Source organism: Vigna unguiculata, chromosome 5 (assembly GCF_004118075.2).
Source record: "Vigna unguiculata cultivar IT97K-499-35 chromosome 5, ASM411807v1, whole genome shotgun sequence".
NCBI lineage: Eukaryota > Viridiplantae > Streptophyta > Magnoliopsida > Fabales > Fabaceae > Vigna > Vigna unguiculata.
In genome coordinates, this window is record NC_040283.1 from 38,555,254 (window position 1) to 38,579,664 (window position 24,411).

The following is a 24,411-nucleotide window of genomic DNA, read 5'->3' on the forward strand; positions in this document are numbered from 1 at the left end:
TTTTGCACATAAATTGCAAGAGGACAACAACAAATATAAATAGTACATATAGATGCCGGAGAGAAACACAAGGAAAATATGGGATTAGAGTAGTCGAGAAAAGAACAACTAGTATAATACTTTAGAAAAAAGATTGTTAGTGACTAATATATACAAGAACAAATGTATTATAGACAAAGTATGAAAATAAGAAACCTTACATAACATAAAATGCAAATGCAAAGGTAGACAAATGTAACGTCCCATTTAATTATTAAATGAAATTAAAGGAAACGTCACGCGATAAAGTATAGCAGCGTAGTCTTGGGGTCCTTAACGCAACCCCTACAACCTGGCACACCACGATGCCGACATAAAACAGATACCAACTAACAAAGAGTGTAGAGTAAGAAATCATAAGATGATACAGGGGCCGTAGCCCTAAAGAAATCATGAATAAAATGACTCCAACCCATATGGCTAAGCTGCTGAATCGCCATTCCCTTGCTGACCACGAGAATCTCACCCATCTGCTCCCATCAACCAAGTCGATGATCATCGCAAGAAAGAAGAACCACATACAAGGCAACCATACAACAAGCAGGGTAAGCTAGAGCCAACACATTTTCATCATACAGTCAAATACATTATCATCATCCCATATCCATATAGCAACAAAGCATGTCATGACTCTTCATTCAATACACTACGACTCGACTCGACTCATCCGGATACGTATAACTTAGTCGGATTCAGCGAATGCTTGCACTTGTGGTGGATACCTCTGCTCGAACCTGAGCTGCTCATCCCCGAGCTATGTGTTACAAATGTCACGATGAATCAATTCTCCCTCACCACAAGGTTAGCCCTTAATGAATTTCAGGCCTCCTGCTACTCTCATCACAGGAGTCAGTCTGCTCTAAGTGAGACTAACTGGCCCCTTAGAGTGTCAGGATACAGTCCTTACCTTGAATCCTTACTTAGTTATACAGATGGGGCACCACCATGGACACCCACTAACAGGGGCCATGGGATTACGTCCCGACCACTGAAGCGTAGCCCCGAAGGTCTCACCTAGAGACCCCAAGGAATTACACGCTGACACGGACCAACATTTATAAAACAGCAGCAAGAGAACAACAAAGATCATGTTTGCAATTCCATACCCTTCCCTGAGATTTGTTCCTCGTACACCTCACATTTTGGATCCATGCATCTGATCATCACCACCCCATGAATCTAGGGCCTCATCTCGTATCATTAACGTGCTCCTTTAGTTCCAAACCTCTCATACATTTCACATGCCAATAACATACCCAACCCGTCATACACAATTGGCGATTTGTGCCAAGCACGCATAATACTCCATTTTATACATGTTCCTCATCATACAATTCACACCCAAACCAATATCAATCATCCAAGGATAAACAAACACCCAAACAACGCACTGCCTCGCCCAATCCCCCGCTCAGGCTAAGACGTCTCGCTCAGGCGAGACGTGCTCGCTCAGGCGAGCCCCCCCTTCGCCTAGGCGAGGGTTCGATGGAGCACTCAGGGAACATCACGGGATCTCACTTAGGCGAGACCCCTCTCGCTTGGGCGAGGTGTTCCCTCGCTCAAAAGTTCGAGCAGGTCGCCTGGGCGACCTTTCGTGCAATAGCCCTAGGCGAGCTCCCTGTTTCATCTCGCCTAGGCGAGATTGACTCGCTTAGGCGAGATTAACAGGTCTCGCCACTGTTCTTCACTGCAACAACCATGTATATCGAACCAACCAAGCATACAAAGCATTTAATCACACCAACACGAAGGATTTATTCATGCAATCAGTAACTCACTCAAGAACAGCCAAGACAACACCAAAAGACTGAAACCCTAACTTCCCGTACCTGGAAAATGGGTTCGTACAGGGCGTTCGACGCGTGACTAAGGAGCACAACAGCTCTAGAACGCACAAGGAGCTGAAAATAGAAGGTACACGAAACCAGGGCAGATTAGTACCAAGCCCTAACTGCGGAAAATACAAGGGGAAAGCAAAAAGAGAACTCTGATGATCTAGAGGGGTTACTTACGTGGAGTAGAAACTGATTCGGAGCTAGCTCGAGAGACTTGGGGAGGAACCCTAGCAGAGTTCTAGTGCGGAAGGAGAAGGTGACGGCTGCGGAGTTTCTGCAATAGTGAGAGTGGGTGTGGAATTAGGACAGACCTAGGGACTTATACGTTGGGCCGGCCTTAGGCCCACTTACAAGGGCAGCCCACCAACTTTAGGGCAGAAAAATAAAATGGGGCCTTACAACAAATGGGACAAGATATATTCTTTTATATGTTAAAAGAATGTAAGCAAGAGAGCAATAAACATATTTTTTTCTATTATGTGTTAAACATGTTATATGATTTTTTTTTATGTGTGTAATTCAAAATATTTTTAAATTTGTAAAAGGTTAAATGACTCAAATACTTTCTTTATTCAATCATTATTTATTGTTGAAAAAAAAATGCTTTGTTTTGATAATAAAAAGTATATAAGATAAGAAACATCCTTTTACAAATCCTAAAAAAATATTTAAGACATAGAAAACAAAAAACTCAACAAAAATAAAATATATATAATAAAAACACTAAAAATCTCAGGTTTCTCATGGTAGAAGACATTCACTAAATATCCCCACAAAGTTACTAAGTTTGTATTTCACCTCTAATACATACTTCTCCAATATTATTGACTTAATTTAAGTGAAGTGGTGTTTTTGTTTTTTAATCTCAACACTATATTCAAGATGGGAGTAAAAAAAACATATACGGGTACTACAAGAAGAACCGATATTATTGACGGTTAAAATCCGTTGGTAATGGTCAAAATCCGTCGCTAAATCAACATTACTGACGGATTATCAATGGTTAAAAATTTGTCAGTAAAATGCTTGTCGGTAAAATTTTACCGACATAAATCATGTTCTGTCGGTAATTACCGACGAAAAAATCCGTCGGTAAATCTGTTGATAATTATTGACGAAAAAAATCCGTTGGTAATTATCGACCAAAAAATTCGTCGGTAAATTTGTTGCACTATTCATCTTCTTCCTCCTCCCTCTTTCAATTTTTTTTTTCGTGGTCGTTGTCGCCGTTGTCGTCTTTTGACACCGTCGTCGCCGCTGCCATCGCCACTGCCGCTGCCGCCGCCGTCATCTTCCTCTTTCTTCTACTTCTTCTCCTTCTTCTCCTTCTTCTCTTCTTCTTCTTCTTCTTCTCCTTCTTTTTCTTCTTTTCTTCTTCTTTGCGTCTTCTTATATGGTGAGATTTGGACGGAAAAATTCGTTTATAAAAAAAAAATTAAATTATCGACGGATTTTACTGACGAATTTTGAGTTATGTAAATATCGAGAGATTTATCGACGAAAAAATTCGTCGGTAATTCAAAGTTGGGCGGAAAATTTTTCGCTTCTTTTACCGACAGAAAAATCCATTGATAAATATGTCAGTAAAGAAAATTTGAATTACCGACAAATTTTACCGACGAATTTTTTTGTCAATAAATAAAATTTGTGTTACCGAAGTATTTTTCTGTCGATAATTAAAATTTGAGAATTTGACGAAAATATCCATCGATAATTCAAATTTACCGACAAAAATATATCAGTTAGTAAAATTTCGTCGGTAATTTTAATTTTTTTTTGTAGTTTATATTGCAATTTGGTTTAATTTTAAACTAAAGAAAAAACACTCAAATTATAATAAAAAAATGTGTGATATATTAGATTTGGTTGAAACTAATTACGCAAATGTAAGGATATATAACAGTTTAATGCAAAAAACTTGTACCTTGTTTTATGGCTTCAAAGCTTTCGTTACATGCACTATCTTGGAGATGCAAGCTGTCCTAACACATTTCAGATGCACGTAAACATCACATGCAAAAACACTGCATTAAAAAACTTCGATGTTTAATTACATTATTTTTAACTTACTCACTTTTATGAGGAGGCCTTATTTCTTTTAAACGTATGGAATGACAAATAAAGTCTTAAAAAATCACCCTGTCTTCCCAACAAACATTCCACAAAACACACACACGACGACGTTTAAACCAAAACCCATTTTTTTCGCCACCTTTCTTTCTCCACCCTCCATTATTTCTTTCTTTCGTTCTTTTTCAATTATCTCACAATTCTAATTCGCATTCGCATTCTCATTCTAATCATTTTTCACTCCACCGCCACCACTGAACACCGATGGCGCCTCGTCTCTGGTCCTGCTTCCGCCACAAGCACGCCGCCGGATGCCGTAACGTCGACGGTGGCTTCGAGGAGGAGGAGGAGGAGGCGTTGGCGGCTGTTGAGGATGGACCAATGCTGGTGGAGATGTTCACGTCGCAGGGATGCGCGACGTCGCCGGCGGCGGACCTGGTGCTGTCGCGGTTGGGGAGGGGCGACTTCCAGCTGCCGGTGCCGGTGGTGCTGCTCGCCTTCCACGTGGACTACTGGGACTACGTGGGCTGGAAGGACCCCTTTGGGTCGAGCCAATGGACCGTTAGGCAGAAGGCCTATGTTGAGGTCCTTGGGCTTGACACTTTGTACACCCCACAAATTGTGGTCCAGGGTCAGGCCCAACTCACTGGAAATGACGATACCGCCCTCGTCTCTGCCATCACCTCTGCGCCTAGGTTCCCTGCTCCTACCTTTCAGGTTATTTACCATCTCCATGCATTGCTTCTATGCTTTTCTCTATTTATTTAATTATTTATTTTTCCTTTAACTTATAATTTACAAACATCATGAATATTCAGGTTATAAGCAACTAGTTTTGCGTCAGTAATTGCGTATGTTTAGCTAATTTCAAGAAAGAAAATTAAATTATAGTGAAAATGTGGAATTTATAAACATTGAAAATATTTATGTGGATAAAGCATGGTTTTGATATGGGTGTAATGCTCACCAAATTTTTAGAAGCATACTTGTATTTATGGTCTAAAAATAAATTTACCTTAGCATTTGAATAAAAATAATCTTAAACCCACTTAAAACATTATCGTAATCTTACCCAAAAAATGTAATTGTAAAATTCCAATAAATTTTTTAATGTTAATTCTTCCAAACTTAGTTATATTTGAATTTAATTCATACCAGAGTCTAATCCAAAAATACCCTTTTTAACACAACAACATTAATAATGATGATAATAATAATAGTGCTCCAGAGACTGTGGGAGGAGAATTTGTTTTACTAGGTTGTGAATGCTTTACTCCATTATCTACTATTTGTTTGGATGATTGCTTTGTCAAAGAAGAAAGCAAACTACTATTCTACCAGAAAGCCCGTTTTGAAAAGTATTGTTGGAACCCTTCTGAATTATCATCTTTTACTCACAAAGAAGGATATGATATCATTTTTGCAAAGTGACTCTCTTTCCAGCTCATTCTTTTCTATGGATTGAAATATCACTAATATATTTTAGTATATATTTTTTACAACATTTTGTCATTGATTAAAATTACCAACTTTTTAATGGGATTCACTTTTTATTTGATGATTGTCTACTTAATATTATACTTGGTAATAGATTTAATTAATAAAAAGTGTGCTATAGAATTTATTGGTATAATTTATTTTAGCTGGAGAATGTGACTAACCAAATATAAAACGAGACAGATAGATATGTTATGGGCGTGAGTAGTGAATTTTTGGCAAGAAAATGTGACTCAAAAACTTTAAAGAAAAATAGGGGAAAAGAAAAGGAGGAACATAATTGATAAATCCTTTATTAGCTACTTTTGCGGCGCTTACCTTTCGGCTTTTGATATGCTTTTCTTGTTTATTCACGTTGTTTTGGCTAAGCTCGTGAATTTAGGTGCCAAAAGATTGATTACATCATGTATACGACTTTAGCATCAGGTAAACCTGAATGAAAGTAGTGGTAAATTCAAAACAGATGTTGACATGCAGGATTTTCAATCCTATTTCATCACCTCACACAACAAGTAGGAGACCCCTGCCCCCACCTAATAAATAAATGACAAAAAGAGGTTTCATCGGTTTAGGAAGTTGCTCTGTTCTTTTCATCATCAAAACAAGTTGAATCAAAGTCATCCATTTTTTGAAACCAGACACGTTACTGATTAGTTTGAAAGATTTTCTTCAAGTTCTGTAAAAGAAAGTTTAACTTTTTCTTACATGAAATCACTTGCTGACGAGGTAATTAAATGGGTTCCAACTTCCAAGGGAATGAATGATGTAACAATTTACAAAGTGAAAAAAAAAAAAACTTTTTACTGTGTTTTTAACAGTTGAATGAAACATTGTTTGTTTGCTAGCAGGCAACTTTCAGTAGGCCTACATCAGCTTTTTTGGAAGTGAGTCTAAATGGAGCATTGATGACGAATGTGGACAATTATGGAGCAGATGTGATGGTAGCATTATACGAAACTGGTTTGGTTACGGACTGTCCTAGAGGGGAAAACAAAGGGCGTGTTCTATCCAATGACTATGTTGTTAGAAAACTTGAAAAGCTCTGCACTGTTACAGACCACCCTGCTAGGAAGAAAGTATCAGGAATGGTTTGTTTTTCCTTGTGGAATACATTCAACAGCACCAGGTGTGGCCTCGCAGTCTTTGTTCAAAGCAAATCACACCAAATTTTTGGTTCACAGAGTATTCATCTGCCTGATGATATATGAAACTCGGTAATACTAGTTATGTAATTTTCTGTTTACTGTCTTGTTCCAGTTCCTTTGTTAGGCTTATATATTTTGTACATGATGTGTTCTATTTTAGGATAACATTTGTAAAAAAGATTGAAATTAATTGTGTCTGAAATATAGCATACAGTTTGTTCCACATGCTACAACACAACTTCTGCAATAAAAGTTCCCAAAGACGTTTTCAAATCCACAAAGATGCCATCGACTGCATGTATTTACATGTTGTAGTGGCTACAGGGTTGTTGTTTTCTGTAATACATACCCTTGCAGGTTGCTAACATACTCTTAATACGTAGCATGAGTTTAGAAAAATTAAACTACGGTTGAACAAACTCTCTGATCATGACATGATGCACAAAAAATAAGATTTTTTTTATTATGAATGATTTGTTATTTCAAGATTATTTCACAGCAGATGGCAGTGAGGAATTGCATTTATTATACAAACAAGCAAACTCTACTATGTACAAATCGGACTGTTCCTCCAAAGAACAAGAATTTTGACAGTTATACAATGAATTTTCCACCAGATTGCGTTCTCAAACTACCAATAGGATGCCAACTAATTCCCCCCAACAGAGTTCTTTTGAAGCGCATCCAAGGTTGATTGATGGCAACAGTAGCATACCAATGATATCTTGATTGTGTTTCCCTGAAGAAAACAATTAGCTGGATGAACAAATTGCGTTTACACTGAATCTACTGCTTGAACTTGTTGCCGGGCCAGATACTTCTCTCTTCTCTCTTTCTATAAACATAAGGAAGCAATTTAAGATGTAAATAATAAAAAATACATTAAAAAAAAACTGAAATGAATAATTCATTCTCAGCATTATTGCTTACCCATTCATCAATCACAAGCCCTTCAGCAACAACACGAGGACCTGCCTCCGCAGGAGGCTTCTTCCGAGCTTCAACTGCCGCATCAGCTTCAGCCAACTGTCTTTTCAGTTTTTCCAAAGCCTAAAATCACCAGACTGTTATTTTTGCACATTAATCCAGCATGCCTGTGCTAGGACAATTTGAAGAAAAGTTAGACTTACCGGACTTTGCCGTTCTGGATCTATAAACACAACCCTCAATATTCGTTCCACTGCCACTAGATCCTTTTGTTCATCAAACTGCGTCACATAAGCCCAAAGGCCAAAGTTATTTATTTATTTTATCATTAACAAGTAACCTTGAAATCATTTGCCAAAAGCATGAGTAAATGAAACAGACTATAATCAATAAAACATAAGTTCACACTATAACGAAAATATCCTATAAACAAATACCCATGAAGAGATAAATGTCGAAGATTCATGTTAATTAGAAATATGACCAAATTATAATATAAGATATATACAAACATTACCTTCCAGGCTAGTTTCATGAGGCTTAATTAGACTTGATCCACTTTCTAAAATTAAAATCCTATTCAGAAGTTCAAGTTCGGTTTTCTTGCCTGTACATTTGCTCGACTCTGGAATTTATGTGAAGTCTCGTCATTTCTCCTCTTATTATGTGACTCTACTTTTCACTTTTAGATTCCCTTCACCCCAAAAAGATAATTAATATGATAATTCATGATAAACTAAGTAATGATAGTTCAATTCATCCAATACAAGATCCGATTTACTCCAAAGACCAAGCAGTTGAGAATAGTAAATATATCTACACATATGTTCTACCTAGATTGCGAATCTGTTGATCTAAACTATTCCGTATGATCGTATGTTTTATCTACAATTTAAAGGATATTCCATTAACCGGAGTCTTGAAATGCCTGTGCACTATGACTTCTCCAAATTTCCCAAACATCCTGTGTGGCTTCCAATTGGCCCAATTCTAAGAAGCATGCCGGTATTACCATGTAACCCAAGTCCTGTATCGATTATTTCCACAAACAACCAATCCATTCTCCCCGTATGGCTTTAAGGAGAGAACTACATAGCTTGAGTTTTGGGCAAGTATATCTACCTGAACTATTTTATGCTGTAAATAATATACACCGAGTTAATATTTTTCTGCTCTGTGAATTTAATTCTCTTCTTAGCAACACCTACCCTCCACCTCCAGACAGATATTCAAACCCATAAATGGATTAACGTGTTGTCTCTAGCAAACACGTTAACCCACTGTAGTAAGGTATGTCAGACAATTAAAGTAGAGCTTTTCCTTACGTAGTTAATTTCACATCTAATTCTCCAAACAGAATAATCAGAAAGTACAAGTTAGAAGGCTACCCGAGGGGAGAGGCTGTTGAGATATGTCAGAAAATTAAAGGAGACTTTTTCCTTACCAAGTAAATTTCTCATCTAATTCACCCAACAGAATAATCAGAAAGTACAATTTAGGAAGCAACACTCTCTCTTCCCTCCTGATGGTCTCTCATCAATAGGAGATTCAATATAACAACATCAGAAGGTACCAGACATACCAGCTCAGGTACATAGTCCACTCCTTCTTTCACTTTGAGACTCATGATTTTGAACTTCACCCTCTGCTTCTGATCCGACAACTTCTCATTGTTCTCAGGTTGCTCCACAAACTTGAACACTGAGTGAGCACCAAATTAGGAAAGAAACATAAACATAAGGAAAAAAATAACTAACAACGTGAATCGAAAAGTTGCATATTAAGAAATTACCAGTTGCAATCAAACTTTCCCCGGGAGCAAGAATCCCACCAGGAGGCCGCATGTAACAACTTTTTGGCGCCGTAGTTTGAAACTGAACCAACAAAAGTAAATCCATCACAAAAGTCGATTACGACAACGAGCAGATACATTTTATTTTTCCCCATTACACATCACAAACGGAAGCGCTAAAAACGCGTTTCAAATTTAGTAACACGTTTCAACCAAACGGTGTGCATGCAATGAATGATAAACAATTTTATTTTACATTCAAACTTCACCAACACGTACGTACGCACCTTGAAAGCAACGTGAGACTTGCTCGTGTTTTTCAACAGAACCGCGCTCCTCACCTGCTTCCCCGGTTCATCTTCAAAACAAACGAAATTTCAGCACAACAATAAACCAATTGAGAAATAAACAAAGAAACCGAAACCGAAACCGAAATCGGAATTGGAATGACTTTACATGGAAAATAGAGGTAACTGGAAGGATCGAGACGGAGTCTCCGGCGCGGAGGAAGCAGCGACCTGGCCACCGACGACACCGTTTTGGAGGACCTTTGAACGTTCGCTTCGGAATGGTTCGAAGACAACAATCCGTTCCGCGAACTCCAGAAGGGACAGAGCTTGAACAGCCGCGCGTCGGAGCTCGGGTTTTGGCGGCCGGAGATGGCCATGGGAGTCACCGGTGAGCGGCGGACGTAGCGGCGAGGAATTGCGATTGAACAGAAAAACGCAGCGTTTTGTTGTTACGGATTGGATTGGAATGTTGCAGAAGAAAACGCAGAAGGAAGAGTGTGAGAGTTTGTTTTCCACTGTCAACGACTTTATGCCCACGCTCCTGCACTCGCAACGTGTCCTTCAGGTAGCGTTTTATTTAATGCACACGCTCTTCCTCACTTATTATTAATTAAAAAAAAAACATATTTCATAATTAACTAGTGTCTCATAATTAAGATCTAATTATTTAATTTTGAATGTTATTTTATACTACTACTATGGTATTATGCTTGCAAGCAATGTCCTCTCACTTTTTCTTAACATTCTCAACAAACTAGTCTCCCTATAGATTTTAAGCATTAAATAGATTAGATTCCTTCCAATCCAACATGTTTTTTTTTTATTTTCTTTTTCAAATGAAATATGTATTAAAAAAGGGTAAAATAATTAAAAGAAAAGAGGGATGGGTTAGGATTGAAGGGTGAAGGCATTAATGATGGGAGATTAAGTTAGGTGTGGGTTGATGTAGGGGCATTAACAAATGTGGGCTAGGTTTGTTGGTGTGGGTTTGTTGTTCGTTGGGAAATTGATTATGGGAATTATTATGACATTCCTTTGCTTTATCACAAAGAACCATTTCCCTTATTATTTTCCTACTACTTTCTATACTTCAACTAAGATATTTTATTCATTCAACTTTCACCCTTTCTTTCCATTAAAGCCTCATTCTTACTACACTTTTTCATTACAACTCCTCCTCTTTATTAATTTCAACTTCTTCTTTTTCTCTCTTCACAGACCTCAAACCAACCAACCCACTTGGATTTGCCTTCATTTCATGCCACTAATTAATTACAAAGCCCAATCCATCAACCCTTTCCTTTTCAAATCTGTTAAGTTAGTCCAATAAGAGTCTGAAAAAAAACCAAATATTCAATTAGAAAATATCCATCAAATAAGAATTATTATAATTTAAAACATCTAAGAGTAAATAATAGTACTTTTTTTTTTCCAAAAGAAATGTCTAAAAAAACATAAAAATTGATTGATTTTTTTCACACATCACTCGTGTCACTTCACTTTCCTCGATCCATTTCTCTCCCCTGCGGTAAGCATTTATTCTGGAGCGTGGCTTCATTTGACGAATTTTTTCCATGCTTCAAGTAAATAAAAAAAAAACAATCATTTCTTAAAAGTTAATTGTTATTTTTTCCTCTTTTCTATAATTTTGATCTAATTTAATTTCCTAATTTTGAAAATAGATAAATTTAGTCATTTTAAACAAATTTTATTAAATTTATTTTACGTTTCAAATATTTTTTATGATAATTTTGCAATTAACATTGAAACGAAATTGTGTTTTATGGTATAAACAACTCAAATGCAATAACTTTTGAAACGTCATATAAACTTAAAATAATTTAATTAAAAAGACTAAATTTATACATTTTTAAGATTGAAAGACTAAATTGGACTAAAGTTTTAAAGAGAGACTAATTATAATTTTTACTACAATTTTAAGACAAAAACATATTTAAATATTTTAAAAAATTTCTTTATATTTTTCTTACTACAAGTTTAGTTCAATTTCGTGTCGATACCATTAATGTAACATCCCATTTAATTAATAACCTTAATTAAAGGAGGCGTCACAGAATAATATAATAGCACGGTCTTGGAGTATAAACATTACTCCATACAGTTGTTCAAAAGAAAACAAAAGAGAAACTAGGTGCACCACGACGCCAATAACAAAGTATAATAAAGTAACGACAATATTCTAAAAATAAAGCCCAAAGGCCAGACAATACATGGGCCATACCTCTAAAAGAAAAGCCCAAAAGCGAAATCCATCCCAAAGGCTAAGCAGCGGAACCACCATCTCCCTGCTGACCACGAGTATTTCTTGCATCTGCTCACATCAATAAATTGATGATCATCGCAAAGAGAGAAAAACCACACCACAGAACATACACCAAACAAAAGGGTAAGCTAAATCGAAAAAGGATTTATCATACAATTATATACACTTTCACAGTCAAATATACATACATCATCCAATCATGTTATGACCTTCCAAATAATACACTAAGACTCAGACACGACTCATTCAGATACATATAATTAGTCGAATTCAGCGAATGCTTGCACTTATGGTGGACTTCCCTGCTCTACCGAGCTGCTCTACCAAGCTAATTGTTACAATGTCTCATCCCCCCACACAAGGTTAGCCCTAAATGAGTTTCAGGCCTCTTGCTACTCTCACCACTAGAATTAGTACGCTCTATGTGAGACTAACTAACCCTTTAGAGTGTTAGGATGCAACCTTACCTTGAATCCTTACTAAATTATATAGATGAGGCACCACCATGAACTCCCACTAACATGGGTCATGGAATTACGTCTCGACCAACTGAGGCACCATCATGAGGTCTCACCTAGAGGCTCATGGAATTACGTCCTAACCAATGAGGCACCACCACGAAACTATTGTGGAATTACGTCCTAACCACAAACGAATTATGTTCCACCAACCAAGTAAATACTTATCATGCATATCAATCTCATGCCAACCTTTATAACCAATCCTCATTCATATTCCATGTCAAAACCATACCAAACTCATCATTCTCAATCCATGAATCAATGCATACATGCGACATGCCCAAATCATGTTAAACTCATCCATCACCATAAATTCATCTCACCAATACATAATCACCCAATTCATACTTGAAAAGCAAGATCAATACAAACATATAGCCAACATTTAAGAATAGAGGAACACCAGGACATGACGCATTCTCGCCAGCTTCTCGCTCAGGCAGAAAGGTCTCACTCAAGCGAGCTCTTTTCGCCTAGGCGAGAGCTCGACAAATAGGAACAATGGCCCTCTGCACTTGCTCGCTTAGTCGAGATCTCCTCGCTTGAGCGAGACATTCTCTCGCTCAAAACAAAGATTGGTCGCCTGAGCGACAACTCGCGCAAAAGACCTGGGCGAGCCTCTGCCAGTCTCACCTAGGCGAGACAAGCTCGCTTGGGCGAGATTATCAATTCTCACCATTGTTCGTACCTACAACAGCCATACCTTCATACCCAAAACACATAACCAGGCAGTCCACACATTCACAGTAGCATATAGTCCATACAAGACAAGAAACGTGGTTGAAACAGATAGATTTGCGAAAAGTACTAAAGACCCTAACTTCCCTTACCTGGACAGACGTTAGCCAAGGGCACAAGCACACAACAGGGGCTCACTACAATTCCAAGAACTGGGTTGTGAGCTGAGAATACTGACAGTGGAGCCTAAAACGAGATTACCACCAGGGTCTTAGTTAGGATCACGAAAAATAAGCTGGAAGGGAAATAGTACGAGTTAAGAAATAACTTACATGGAACAGAAATGGCTTGAGTAGCTGCAGTTCTGAAAGAGAATAGGGACAACTCCTGGAAAGTGGACAAAACGAGGGTGTTAGGACTGTTTAGGGGTTTGGGGCACCTTTGAGCCAACCATAAGTCCAACTGATTAAGGCAAACTCTTAAATATAAGGAGTAGAAAAAGTGGTTCTTACGATTATAATCAATATGATTTGTTACTATTTTTTTAAATTTAGTTATTTTATTTGTCAACTATCACTATTAAGTACTTCATTTACTTCTCGTTATATAAAATTGAGAGGAAGTTAAATGGCAATAATCCGTATACTAACAAATTGTATTAAAGACGGTGAAGATAAAATAAAATATTATTAAAAAGTAACTTTCATGATGTATAATATATTTCAATAAACTAATTTTCTAGCAAATGTTCCAGCAAGTCATTTCAAGAAAAATAATTTAATTTTAACAAAAAGTTATTTCAATAAATCATTTTAGTAATCTAGGTTTAAAAATACTTAGAGTTTAAGGGTATATTATTTTGTGAACATGAATTTGAAAGAGAGTGAGTAGATGAATTTGAAGGTAAAGTGTGTGTTGTTTCTTTTAAAGAATTTGATGATAAAAGTGAATAGATTTGAAGATGAAAGTTCATGACTAGGGATGTCAACGGGGCGGGTAGGGTACGGGTAGTAGCTCCCCCGTACCCTATTCGCTGGATAAATATATGCCCCGTACCCGTACCCATATCCGTCGGGTATTCGTTATGCGGGTACCCGTCTATTTTTTTCATATCCGCAAGTATCCACGAGTATCCGCGGGTATTTACAAAATTATTTAAAAATTAAATATTTAATCATAAATTCAAATAAAATAAAATATATCACTGCCATAAATTTTAGATAAAGTTCAAACAAACTCAAGTCTATACAAGTCCAAATAATTATAAAAATAAATATAAAATGACGTTCAACCCAAAGAAAATTCTTTAATTAGTGTTTTGATCAATAAACTCACTTTCTCCGATTGATTCCTGAAAAATAGTCAAATAATAAACCTCAACTGCTGCGTGCCAAGTATTATTACTTTGATTCCATCATTTGACAACAAGCATACCATAAACGTCACTGTCTATATAGAGTTTGATGTATATGCCCAATTTCAAAGAAGGGAAAGAGAAGAATGTTAAGAGGTGTACTTGGAAGAATACAACTTACCAATAATTAAAGCTAAAAAAATGAAGACAAAAGACAAGACAAGATGTGCAACTTAGAAAAAATTAGGCCATAATATTTTTTACTAATATATATATATATATATAAGGGTATTTTTGTGAATTAAAGTTTAGCAGGTACGGGTATCCACGGGTATGGATGCTATGATACCCATACCCGCCCCGTTAACATGCGGGTATCAAAAATACCCGTAGCCGTGGGTAGCGGGTATCCATTTTTAATATCCATTTCCTATCCATTGCGGGTTTTATCCATGGATACCCTCGGGTACGGATATTTTTGACATCCCTATTCATGACAATGGCAGAGCTCTTTAGGAGCTGGCGGGGACCACCCCCCCCCCCCCCCCCCCCCCCCCCCCCCCCCGCCAAATATTTTTCAATTTTTTTTATTTTTTCAATTTTTTTAAATTACATGTTTAAAATTTTTTAATGTTAATAAATAATAAAATATAAAATTAAATATAATAAAGAAAAAAATTATTAAGATAATTTTCATTTTCTCTCTTCTGAGTTTTTCATATGTTGTACTCATCTCTCACTTTTACCTAATTATTTTTATTACTCAAGAAAAAAAAAAAGTTAAACAGAAATTCATTATTTTTATCCTCATTTTTTAATCTTTTCTTTCATTTTAAAGAAAAAAAGAAGGTAACTTTCTCTTGTCTCACTTGGTAATGAAATAGCTGTTTAATATTTAGCACTATTTTTTATCTTATGACATTTTGTATATTATTTATTTTTCATGAATATAGAAGAGTAAGTAATGTATTATGTGATTTTTTATAGACAATTTTTAAGTGTACTTGATTATCATAATTTTTTGTAGTAGTTATGTCTCTTAATGTTTGATTAGATTATGATAAAAAAATTAGTATTAAATTTGTTTTTTAAATAGGTACATTGATGAAAAATAAAAGAATAAATTCATTTTTTTTAAATTGATAAAAGAAAAGTGAAGATAAAAAGGACAATATCATTACTCATTGCATAACAATGAAATGAAATGCTTGTGATGACTTTTGGATCGATATGTGCACATTAGTAAAAGGCAAAATGAATATTTTGTAGATAATATTGTTATTTATATTGGAAAAATAATAGCTGAAAAATGTAGTTATAAGTTCTAGAATATAAAAAAAATGATGGATAATCTTTAGATATGTGTAATTTCTTTTATAGTTATAGCTATACTAAATTATATATTCATTTTTATTGAATTAGTAACAGTAATATTAAATATATAAATTTTAAGTATATTATTTTGGCTCCCCCAGAAATTTTGGTCAAGTTCATGACTGACTTAAGTGATGTGATAGAGAAAAAAAATATTTTAATAAAAAAAATGAAGATTACTAAATTATCCTTATCAATAAATATAACATAAACTAATTTTTGGAAGAGTTGAAATAATATTTTTTTAGAGAAGATGTTAATGAATAATTTTGGAGAGAAAAATTATTCTTGTAAGAAATTAAGAATAAAATGCATTTGGTATAAGAATAAATATAAAATATTTAGATATTAAATAATACAGTGGTTAAATTAAAATATAAAAAATAATAATCATATTTTTTTAGAACAACTTTGTTTTCATCTCGGTTTATTTATCTTTTCATGTTATTTAGAAATTAACATATGAATAAAAAATTCAAAACTTTTTGACAATGACGAAAACATTTTTCTGGGAAATATGTTTCGTAAGTGTCAGTGGAAAACAACAAGTGCATCGGTCACACATAACAAATAATAAGTATTTTATTGTTCTCTTCCAAGGGACTTGTGTCATGAATGACAACTCTCGGAATTCACGACTCAATTTGTCTAAATCTTTCTTGTTTGATCATGCTTTCTTGAGTTCCAACTTGTTTTTCTCCTCCAGAATTGCTTCCTATTGACTTATTTCACACACTCATAATAGAGATTAGAAGTAAAAAATATATAAAACAACTAAAATACAAAACAATGCAAAAACAACATAAACTTGAGGATTAAACAAGATAAAAATTATAGAGAAGTTGATTTTATTCACGGAACTTAACACCAATTAAAGGTAAAAAACAACGTTATCAATGAGCACCGAGGCTATCATTCTCATCTCATTGTTAGGGTGGAGATGATCCATTGGGGCTACCATTTTCACTCTGATCTCAATGTTTGCACTAATGTGGATCCATTTTCATTTTCATTTTTCAACTCTGACCCATTATTATTCACTACAAGAAAATGCTTTATTAGTATCCAATTTTAGTAACCAAAAGTTGTTAGTCACTATGGTGACCAATTTAGATACCAATTAACAAAGCAAAAACATAAATGCACAATTCAAACGTAATAAGCTCACTCCCCAAAGATCCCAAGAAATCATTGAAAGTATGACTCTGATACCAAATGTAACGTCCTAGCTGGAAATTACTTATTAAAAAATAAAACAAAATAAATATAATAAAACAACCTCATTTATTAATAACTTCTTTTCCCAAAACGCGGGAAAATTTAAATTTCAAAACAACGCTTCATTAATAAATAAAACTGCAGTGTTTAGTTATTACAAAACCAATTCATCCATAAAAGTGTTACAAAAGAAAATTCAATAATAAAACTTAGTAAACAATCCCATAGTGATCCCCACTCTGTCTCTATGCATCCGCATGCTCACCTACATCAACATCTGCTCCCATATAACAAGTTACATGATCATCGCCAAACATACAAAAATAGGGTGAGCTCATTTAAATAAACCAACCAAAATGTGACAATAAATATAATAACTCAAAATTCATAACACAAATAGGGTTTGCATTCCCCTTTTTCTTAGCTCCTCAACTTTCAACACTTGCATTAGACGTCTATCATTTCTTTACCCTTTAGGTGAGATCAATGATCGATCTTTGCTGCACGAGTGTCTACTCGCCCCTCCGACTACATGCCACCACCTGTAGTCCACACGTGGAAATACCTTGCCACGGCCTCTCACCGCAACACTAATTGGAGTTCCCCAAAATGAACCTAAGTTCGTAGTTGTTCCCAGACTACCAAAATTCTATCAGATGCACTGAAGAGGGCAATCATCTGAAACCTCATCGTACGAGTCACGATCTCGCACACTCCACTGGACTTCCTAAGCCACCAGGCTACAACCTAGAGTGGCCACGTGTTACCCCAATACAAGATGCACTTGTAACTGGACCCCCAACCAAAGCATCGCATCATGAACATCACCTAAAGTTGTGTAGGAATTCTCCTTGCGCACCATCACTGCACCAAAATTGTCTGGCACGTATCTCACACCGCTAGGCAGAATCTGGTCCCATACCGCCTGGCGGGCATCTAACACCGCTAGGCACCAAGCGCCAAACAGTACCTTTGTCGCTCCGTCACCGCCTGGCGGGACACCCCCTGCCGCCATGCGCGTTCAATGGCCACTGCCACTGTTTTAGGAACCTATCGCCTGGCGACTCGCCCCACGCCTCCAAGCGCCATACTAGTAGCGCAAAGCTACTAGTTTTTGGCATTTTCATCAGGTCTTAAGAGGCCTGGAACATACAATGCATCATTCGTGTCACAATCATAAAATTCCAACCCTACTACCATATCCAAAACGCGATATATATACATATAAATCACACCAAAACAAGGATCATCATGTCTAGCTCATTCTTCACTATTTACACATTGGGTCTAGCCACAAAGTGGTCAATATTGTATATACACTTTGAAACTACACAAACATGGATGCATATAATCTCAAGCACTTCAAGACATCACTCTAAATCATCCATTCAAGATTATAAATCTGAGATGCACTTTTACACACTGCACCTATCATTTTTCTCAATTATTAGCATACTATCTAATTAACAATAATGCGCATTCTACGTCACACTCCACATTACCAATTAACCCACACAAATCATTTAATCAGTAATACATGATTTCCTCATTCTACCTTCCAAATAAGTACAGCCTCCATCAAGTTCATCATACAACTTTATTTAGTTTAAAGCCCATACCCCAATTATGATATACTCATACATAAACCAGTTAATATACTATGCATGGGTTCCCTTCACCTCTCTACTCCCACTAAGTCCTATCATACATACTAATCACAGTCTATCACATACCACAACACATTTAAAGACAACACTTACATTACCTCCCACATAACAATTCCACTTCTTTTAATTCCTCTATATTCTCTAGGATGTCTCAGTCATCCTCATGCCGAAATTTATATACATATACACATTTATTCACCCAATCAAACGCTCCCACAACGCAAACACACACACAAAACCAACTTTTCTGTTGTGCTGATGGGTCGCATGGCGGCAGCCTTGGCGCCGCCAGGCAGTGCATACAAAATTTGTGTTCTGCCTAGGTTTATCCGCACCAGTCGTGACCCCAAGCAATCCCAATTCCATTATCTACCATCATACCAACAAAATTTCAAGGTACCCATCATACAGAGTCTATATATTATTCAAATTAATCACCATTCCATAAAACAGTGCACTAAACATCCTCAAAATTCATGTTTAATTACTTCCACCCCAACATGAACCCTAAATTCCCAAAACTACAAGAAATTCATATCATGATCATAATAGTGTAATTATAAATATCCAAACACCTCCAAATACACTCAAGTACTCAACCAAAATCATCCAGACAACACGAATCAACACAAAACGTCAAACAACAGTGAACTAGGAAATCCAGTTCTGGCCGCTAGGCGGGCAATGTCTCGCCGCCAGGCGGATCATCAAGAAACTCAGAAATTTGGGTTCTGCAGTATCAGTCGCCTGGCGGGTCTCATGTGACCGCCAGGCAGTTTCTGGAAAATTCTAGAAACCCGAATGAAATGCAGATGAAAGCAGACAATGACATTCTCAAATCCTTGGCTCCTCACAAGTACAAACAATTAAATTTAAAACAATCAATAAGAACTCCCCTGACCTGGATTCTCAACTCAATTTGCCAAAACTTGAATCCTTCCTTGAGTTGCACTAACTCCTTTGTTCTTCCTCCTTGCAACACTTCCTTCTCCCTCTCTACAGTCGTGCACCTCTGAAATTCCTCTCCTCACTCTATGCTTCAGTGGCAGCCTCACTAACTCTCTCTCTCTCTCTCTCTCTCCCTTACTTGGTCTCTTAATCATGCCTTAATTGGGGTTAAATGTAGTAAAACGAAAATTCATAAAAAAATAAATTTAAGACTATTGATTCACTATCAAAACATGGTTTTCAGCCTTTTCTAGTTGCCTCCTAGGGTTTTTGCGTCTCCTCACCTCCATACCAAAGTAGGTTTTGACAAAAAAGAAAGTTATTTTGTCCAAGCCAAGGTTTGAACCCATCATAACACAATTGCAATTCAAGTGCACAACCAACTCAGCCATGTCATATTTCATGATAATATTCATACATCAAAGATTATATCCTTACTTATCACTGCGACATGTGTTTTTCATGAAAACAATGCACCTCCAAACTTCTTCTTCCCGTTCTGAATAGTTGATACCTCTTGCACCTCCAAATTTCTTTTGTTCTGTTCTGGTGGTATGTTCTCTCGATAGAAACGCTTATTCTATGAAACGTTTTGCTGCTGAATGTGGTCTTGCTATTAAGTCTGTGGTCCCTCTTCCAACCTCTCAGCCTCTGGTCACTCTTCCAACCTCTCAGGATTTGTTCCATCTTCCAACATCGTGGTCCCCTACCATCTTTCTGTTTGACACAAATAGGTTAGTGTTTGCATTTATATTTCATTGCACGTTATTTTGAATGGCTGATAAATGTCGTTATTATTGGTTGACTGTTTATTTGTTGTTGAGGTAACATAAATCGAATTAAATGCTTATGAAATAATCATCGAAGTACCGATTGTCGACATCTGGTATTTATATTATATAACCAGATGTCGACATCCATTGAAAATATCACAACTTAATATAAATCAGATGTGGACATCCGTTTGTTTTGTGTACCAGTTGTAGACATCCGATATCCAATTTAGTCATGGATTTTATAAACACCGGCTGTGGACATCCGATGTTGGCTGTTGTGAACCGGAAGTGGACATTCTATATATGCTGAATCCAGATATGGACATCTGGTGCATTCTACAAATAGATGTCGGATGCTGTACAAGTTCAATTTCTATTTAACATTTGATTTATATTTTTTCTATTTTTTGTATGTTTTTAAGATAATGATTTATTAATTATTACCTTAATTTAATTTAATTATTTAATATGTGTGTTAAAAAAATTAAAAAAAAAATCAAATTTAAAAAACCTATCGGTTGTGGACATCTGAGTTTTGTTTGAGTCGGATGTGGACATCCGGTGTGTACCACAAATGGATGTGGACATCCGTAGTATAAATGATTTTTAAACAACAATTTGTTTTATTTTCTTTTGTGATACAAGGATTTGACAAACCAAGGTAAATGTTTTTTTACTTATTAAGATAAAAAATTAATACTTATTATATTTTTTTAATTTTATTAATTATTAGGTTGTTAAAAAAATAATATTTAAGAAAAGTAGTTAAATGCTAACTGGATGTGGACATCTGGTATAGTATGGAAATGGATCTCAATTTGTAAGTCAGATGTCCACATCTACAAGCCATGACACTTTTTTGTTTTTTTTTTCATTTAAATAATTTTTGGCCTTTGATTACTGATCCAATTTATCTAGTATATATTATTTTAGATATATAATATTTATTTAGTAATTTAATTGTTTATTTATGTAATTATATATAAATAATATTTTTACATTATTATAGTATGGAAACAGATCTCAACTTTTGTAAGTCGGATGTCCACATCCACAGGCCATTATATTTTATTTTTTTAAATTTTCATTTAAATAATTTTTGGCCTTTGATTATTGATCCAAATTATTAGTATATATTAGTTTAGATATATAAATATTTATTTAGTAATTTATTTGTTTATTATGTATACATATGTAATTATATCTAAATAATTTATTTTTTTTATGTTATTATATTTAAATTTTTTATTAAGAAAACACCAGATGTGGACATCTGATATAATTTAGAAACGGATCTCATATTTGCGAGTCAGATGTCCACATCCACAAGTCATTAGTTTTTTTTTTTTAATTTAGCATTTGAACTAATTTTCTGATTTGGTTTATTATATTTAATATTTTCCTTTTGATTCTTTGTTAATTAATTGTAGGTGGTTATAATTATGGAAGATTATCATTTGAGTTATTTAAGTTTTTTGGATTCTCAAGTAAATTCTAGTTTGGTGTTAGACTTTTCTTCTTTCATTCATGATATATGCGAGAAATATTATATTTCTAACTTTACAACCGATGAGATTTTCCCCACACGTGAAGATTTAATTAAGTGGGTTAGAGGGTGACTTTTGATCTTGGTTTCGTTGTTGTTATTCTAAGATCCGATAAATATAATGGACAACCCGAAAGAAAGACCTATGTATTATTAGGTTGTGAAAGGGGTGGAAAATATAGAAAATACAAATCTGATACAGAACCCAGTTTATCTGGCACACAAAAACGTGAGTGCCCATTTAAATTTAGAGGCAAACTCATCTCTAAATGGGAGGGGTGGGTGTTGAAGGTAATATATGGTTACTATAATCATGATTTGTCAGATATTCTAGTTGGTCACCCATTTGCGGGTAGTGAATAGTCGGTGCTTGTTGATATGACTAAAAGTCAAGTCAAACCTATAATAAATAGATGAAAACTATTTGTCTCAGGGTGCCATCTCTCAACAAAACCCAATATCAATCCAGTATCGGGTTAATCAGACAAAACATCGCACAAAGGTAATAAACCAGAGTTCAACGCAAAAGGCTAAATATAGACATGAGGTCATCCAAATCTTTTAACTTTCTTTTGAATGAGAAACCAATTTCATAACTCGATCCTAAGAAAAAATAATTCATAAAACAATAAAACAACAAATGAACCATAAAAAAACTTTTGACTAACCTGACCCTCCTATATCACACGAGCTACATAATTAGCATAACGAGTCAACAAAGAAGTATCATATGGACCACCAAGAAATCCTACTCTATCATTCCAACCCTCTTGTTCCTGCTCCTGAGCTATGTCGCCATCCCCGTGCTCAATAACATTCTCATCATGATGACCTGACGGTAGGTTTTGGCAAGGTAAAGCGGGTACAACATGCTAACCCCTTCTACAAGCTGAAGTTGTTGGTCTCTTCCTTGTAGAACTCTCGGGTACATCGTGTGCAGAAGAAGAATCACCACGTCTTGTCAAACCACTTCGTGTCCTAGGCATATCTATGAAATTAAAAATCAAATTTTATCTCATTTTATGTTTAATCCACTCAACTAAATAAAGTGTTACGAGCAAAACACTGTCTTAATTTGGACTTTTGCTTTCTCTTAATTGTAAACAATTTTAATTTGGACTCTTTCTTTAGCACAACACTGTCTTTACTTCTAAAAAAAGTTTTTTGTTTAAAAAAAAACTGATTATGGAAAGATTAACAATCCAAGAAAATAATTAATAGTTTCAATAAATAAATATTCAAAATTAAAGATAAATTCAATATATAATATATACCTAGACACAACCTTCAACTTACAAAAGCTAATTATATTTAGAAGGATCAAATAGGAAACAGAAGCTAAAAAGGAAGCATGTGATAAACAAAACATATGTTCCATGAATTGACTTGAAAAAGAAAATTAAGAGAATACGAAAACTTGATCTAACCATGTGCAAATATGTTGATTTAAGCCTCTAAATTAAAATGACCAAAAGAATTGTAGACCAACACATGTGAATCGGATGTCGACATCTGTAATTCAAATGTCTCAACCGAATATCGACATTCGCAATTCAAATGCCTTAACCGGATGTCGACATCTATAATAGTGTAGTTTAAAATTGACATTCGTAACAAGCATTAAAAAACGTGAACCGGATGTCAACATCAACAGTTCAAAAATGTTAACCAGATGTCGACATCAACAATTCAAAAACGTGAATCGGATGTCGACATCTATAATATTTCAATTCAACTGCAACATCTGTTACTATAATAAAAAAAGTGTGAACCGGATGTCGATATCCGCAATGTAAATGCCTCAACTGAATGTTGACATTTGTAATGGTCTTATACAGAGAAAAAAAATTTCTGTACAGAACTCCACTTCTGCGCAGATTCAAACAACACTCATTTACTAATTTAAACATGGATTCCATAGATAAAACATACAAATGATTAAATAGGTGAAGAATGACTTAATTGGAAAGGATGTGAAGCACTAAAAACAAAATGACAACACTGGACTCTGGATCTGGAGGTGGAGGTTGTGGCTGCTGCAATGCGAAGAGAAGAAACAAGATATGGCGGATGTGGAAGAAAAAGGGTTGCTGTAGCAAGGGCTAGGTCAAATTGAATATTGGGGTGCATGAGTGGACTGTTGTATTAAATAGAGGAGAAAGAAAATGTACTTTTACTTTTATTTTTATTGTGGAAGGCAAAGGCGGAATTAAAAAACTATTTGGAAGTAAGAAGAAACCATTGGAGATGCATATAGAAACCCTCCAAACACCAGGGTAAAAAATAGTGTTAGATAAAAGTCTTGTTTGGATAGGTAATGTGTGTTTAACTTCTCGTTCAATCATGCTTCAACCCACTTCTGCCTTGTTTTTAAGTTCCACATTCTTTAGATATAAAGAGCGATGGACTTATACATTTATAATATGCAGAGAAAGGTCAGAAAGAAAGTG

The 24,411-nt window shown here is 35.5% G+C and overlaps 2 protein-coding genes across 2 annotated transcripts; one reads left to right on the forward strand and one right to left on the reverse strand.

Moving 5' to 3' along the window:
* The first annotated feature begins 4,089 nt into the window (after nt 1–4,089).
* On the forward strand, nt 4,090–6,946 carry LOC114185573. Its single transcript, XM_028073389.1, has 2 exons — nt 4,090–4,661; nt 6,290–6,946. The coding sequence occupies exons 1-2, from the start codon at nt 4,209–4,211 to the stop codon at nt 6,647–6,649; spliced, it is 813 nt and encodes a 270-aa protein (XP_027929190.1). The 5' UTR covers nt 4,090–4,208; the 3' UTR covers nt 6,650–6,946.
* Nucleotides 6,947–7,089: 143 nt separating this feature from the next.
* On the reverse strand, nt 7,090–10,146 carry LOC114185574 (vesicle-associated protein 4-1). The gene is made up of 7 exons (XM_028073390.1): nt 9,762–10,146; nt 9,593–9,663; nt 9,306–9,387; nt 9,096–9,214; nt 7,717–7,794; nt 7,517–7,636; nt 7,090–7,421 (listed from the first exon to the last, which is right to left on the reverse strand). The coding sequence occupies exons 1-7, from the start codon at nt 9,970–9,972 to the stop codon at nt 7,362–7,364; spliced, it is 741 nt and encodes a 246-aa protein (XP_027929191.1). The 5' UTR covers nt 9,973–10,146; the 3' UTR covers nt 7,090–7,361.
* Nucleotides 10,147–24,411: the final 14,265 nt, after the last annotated feature.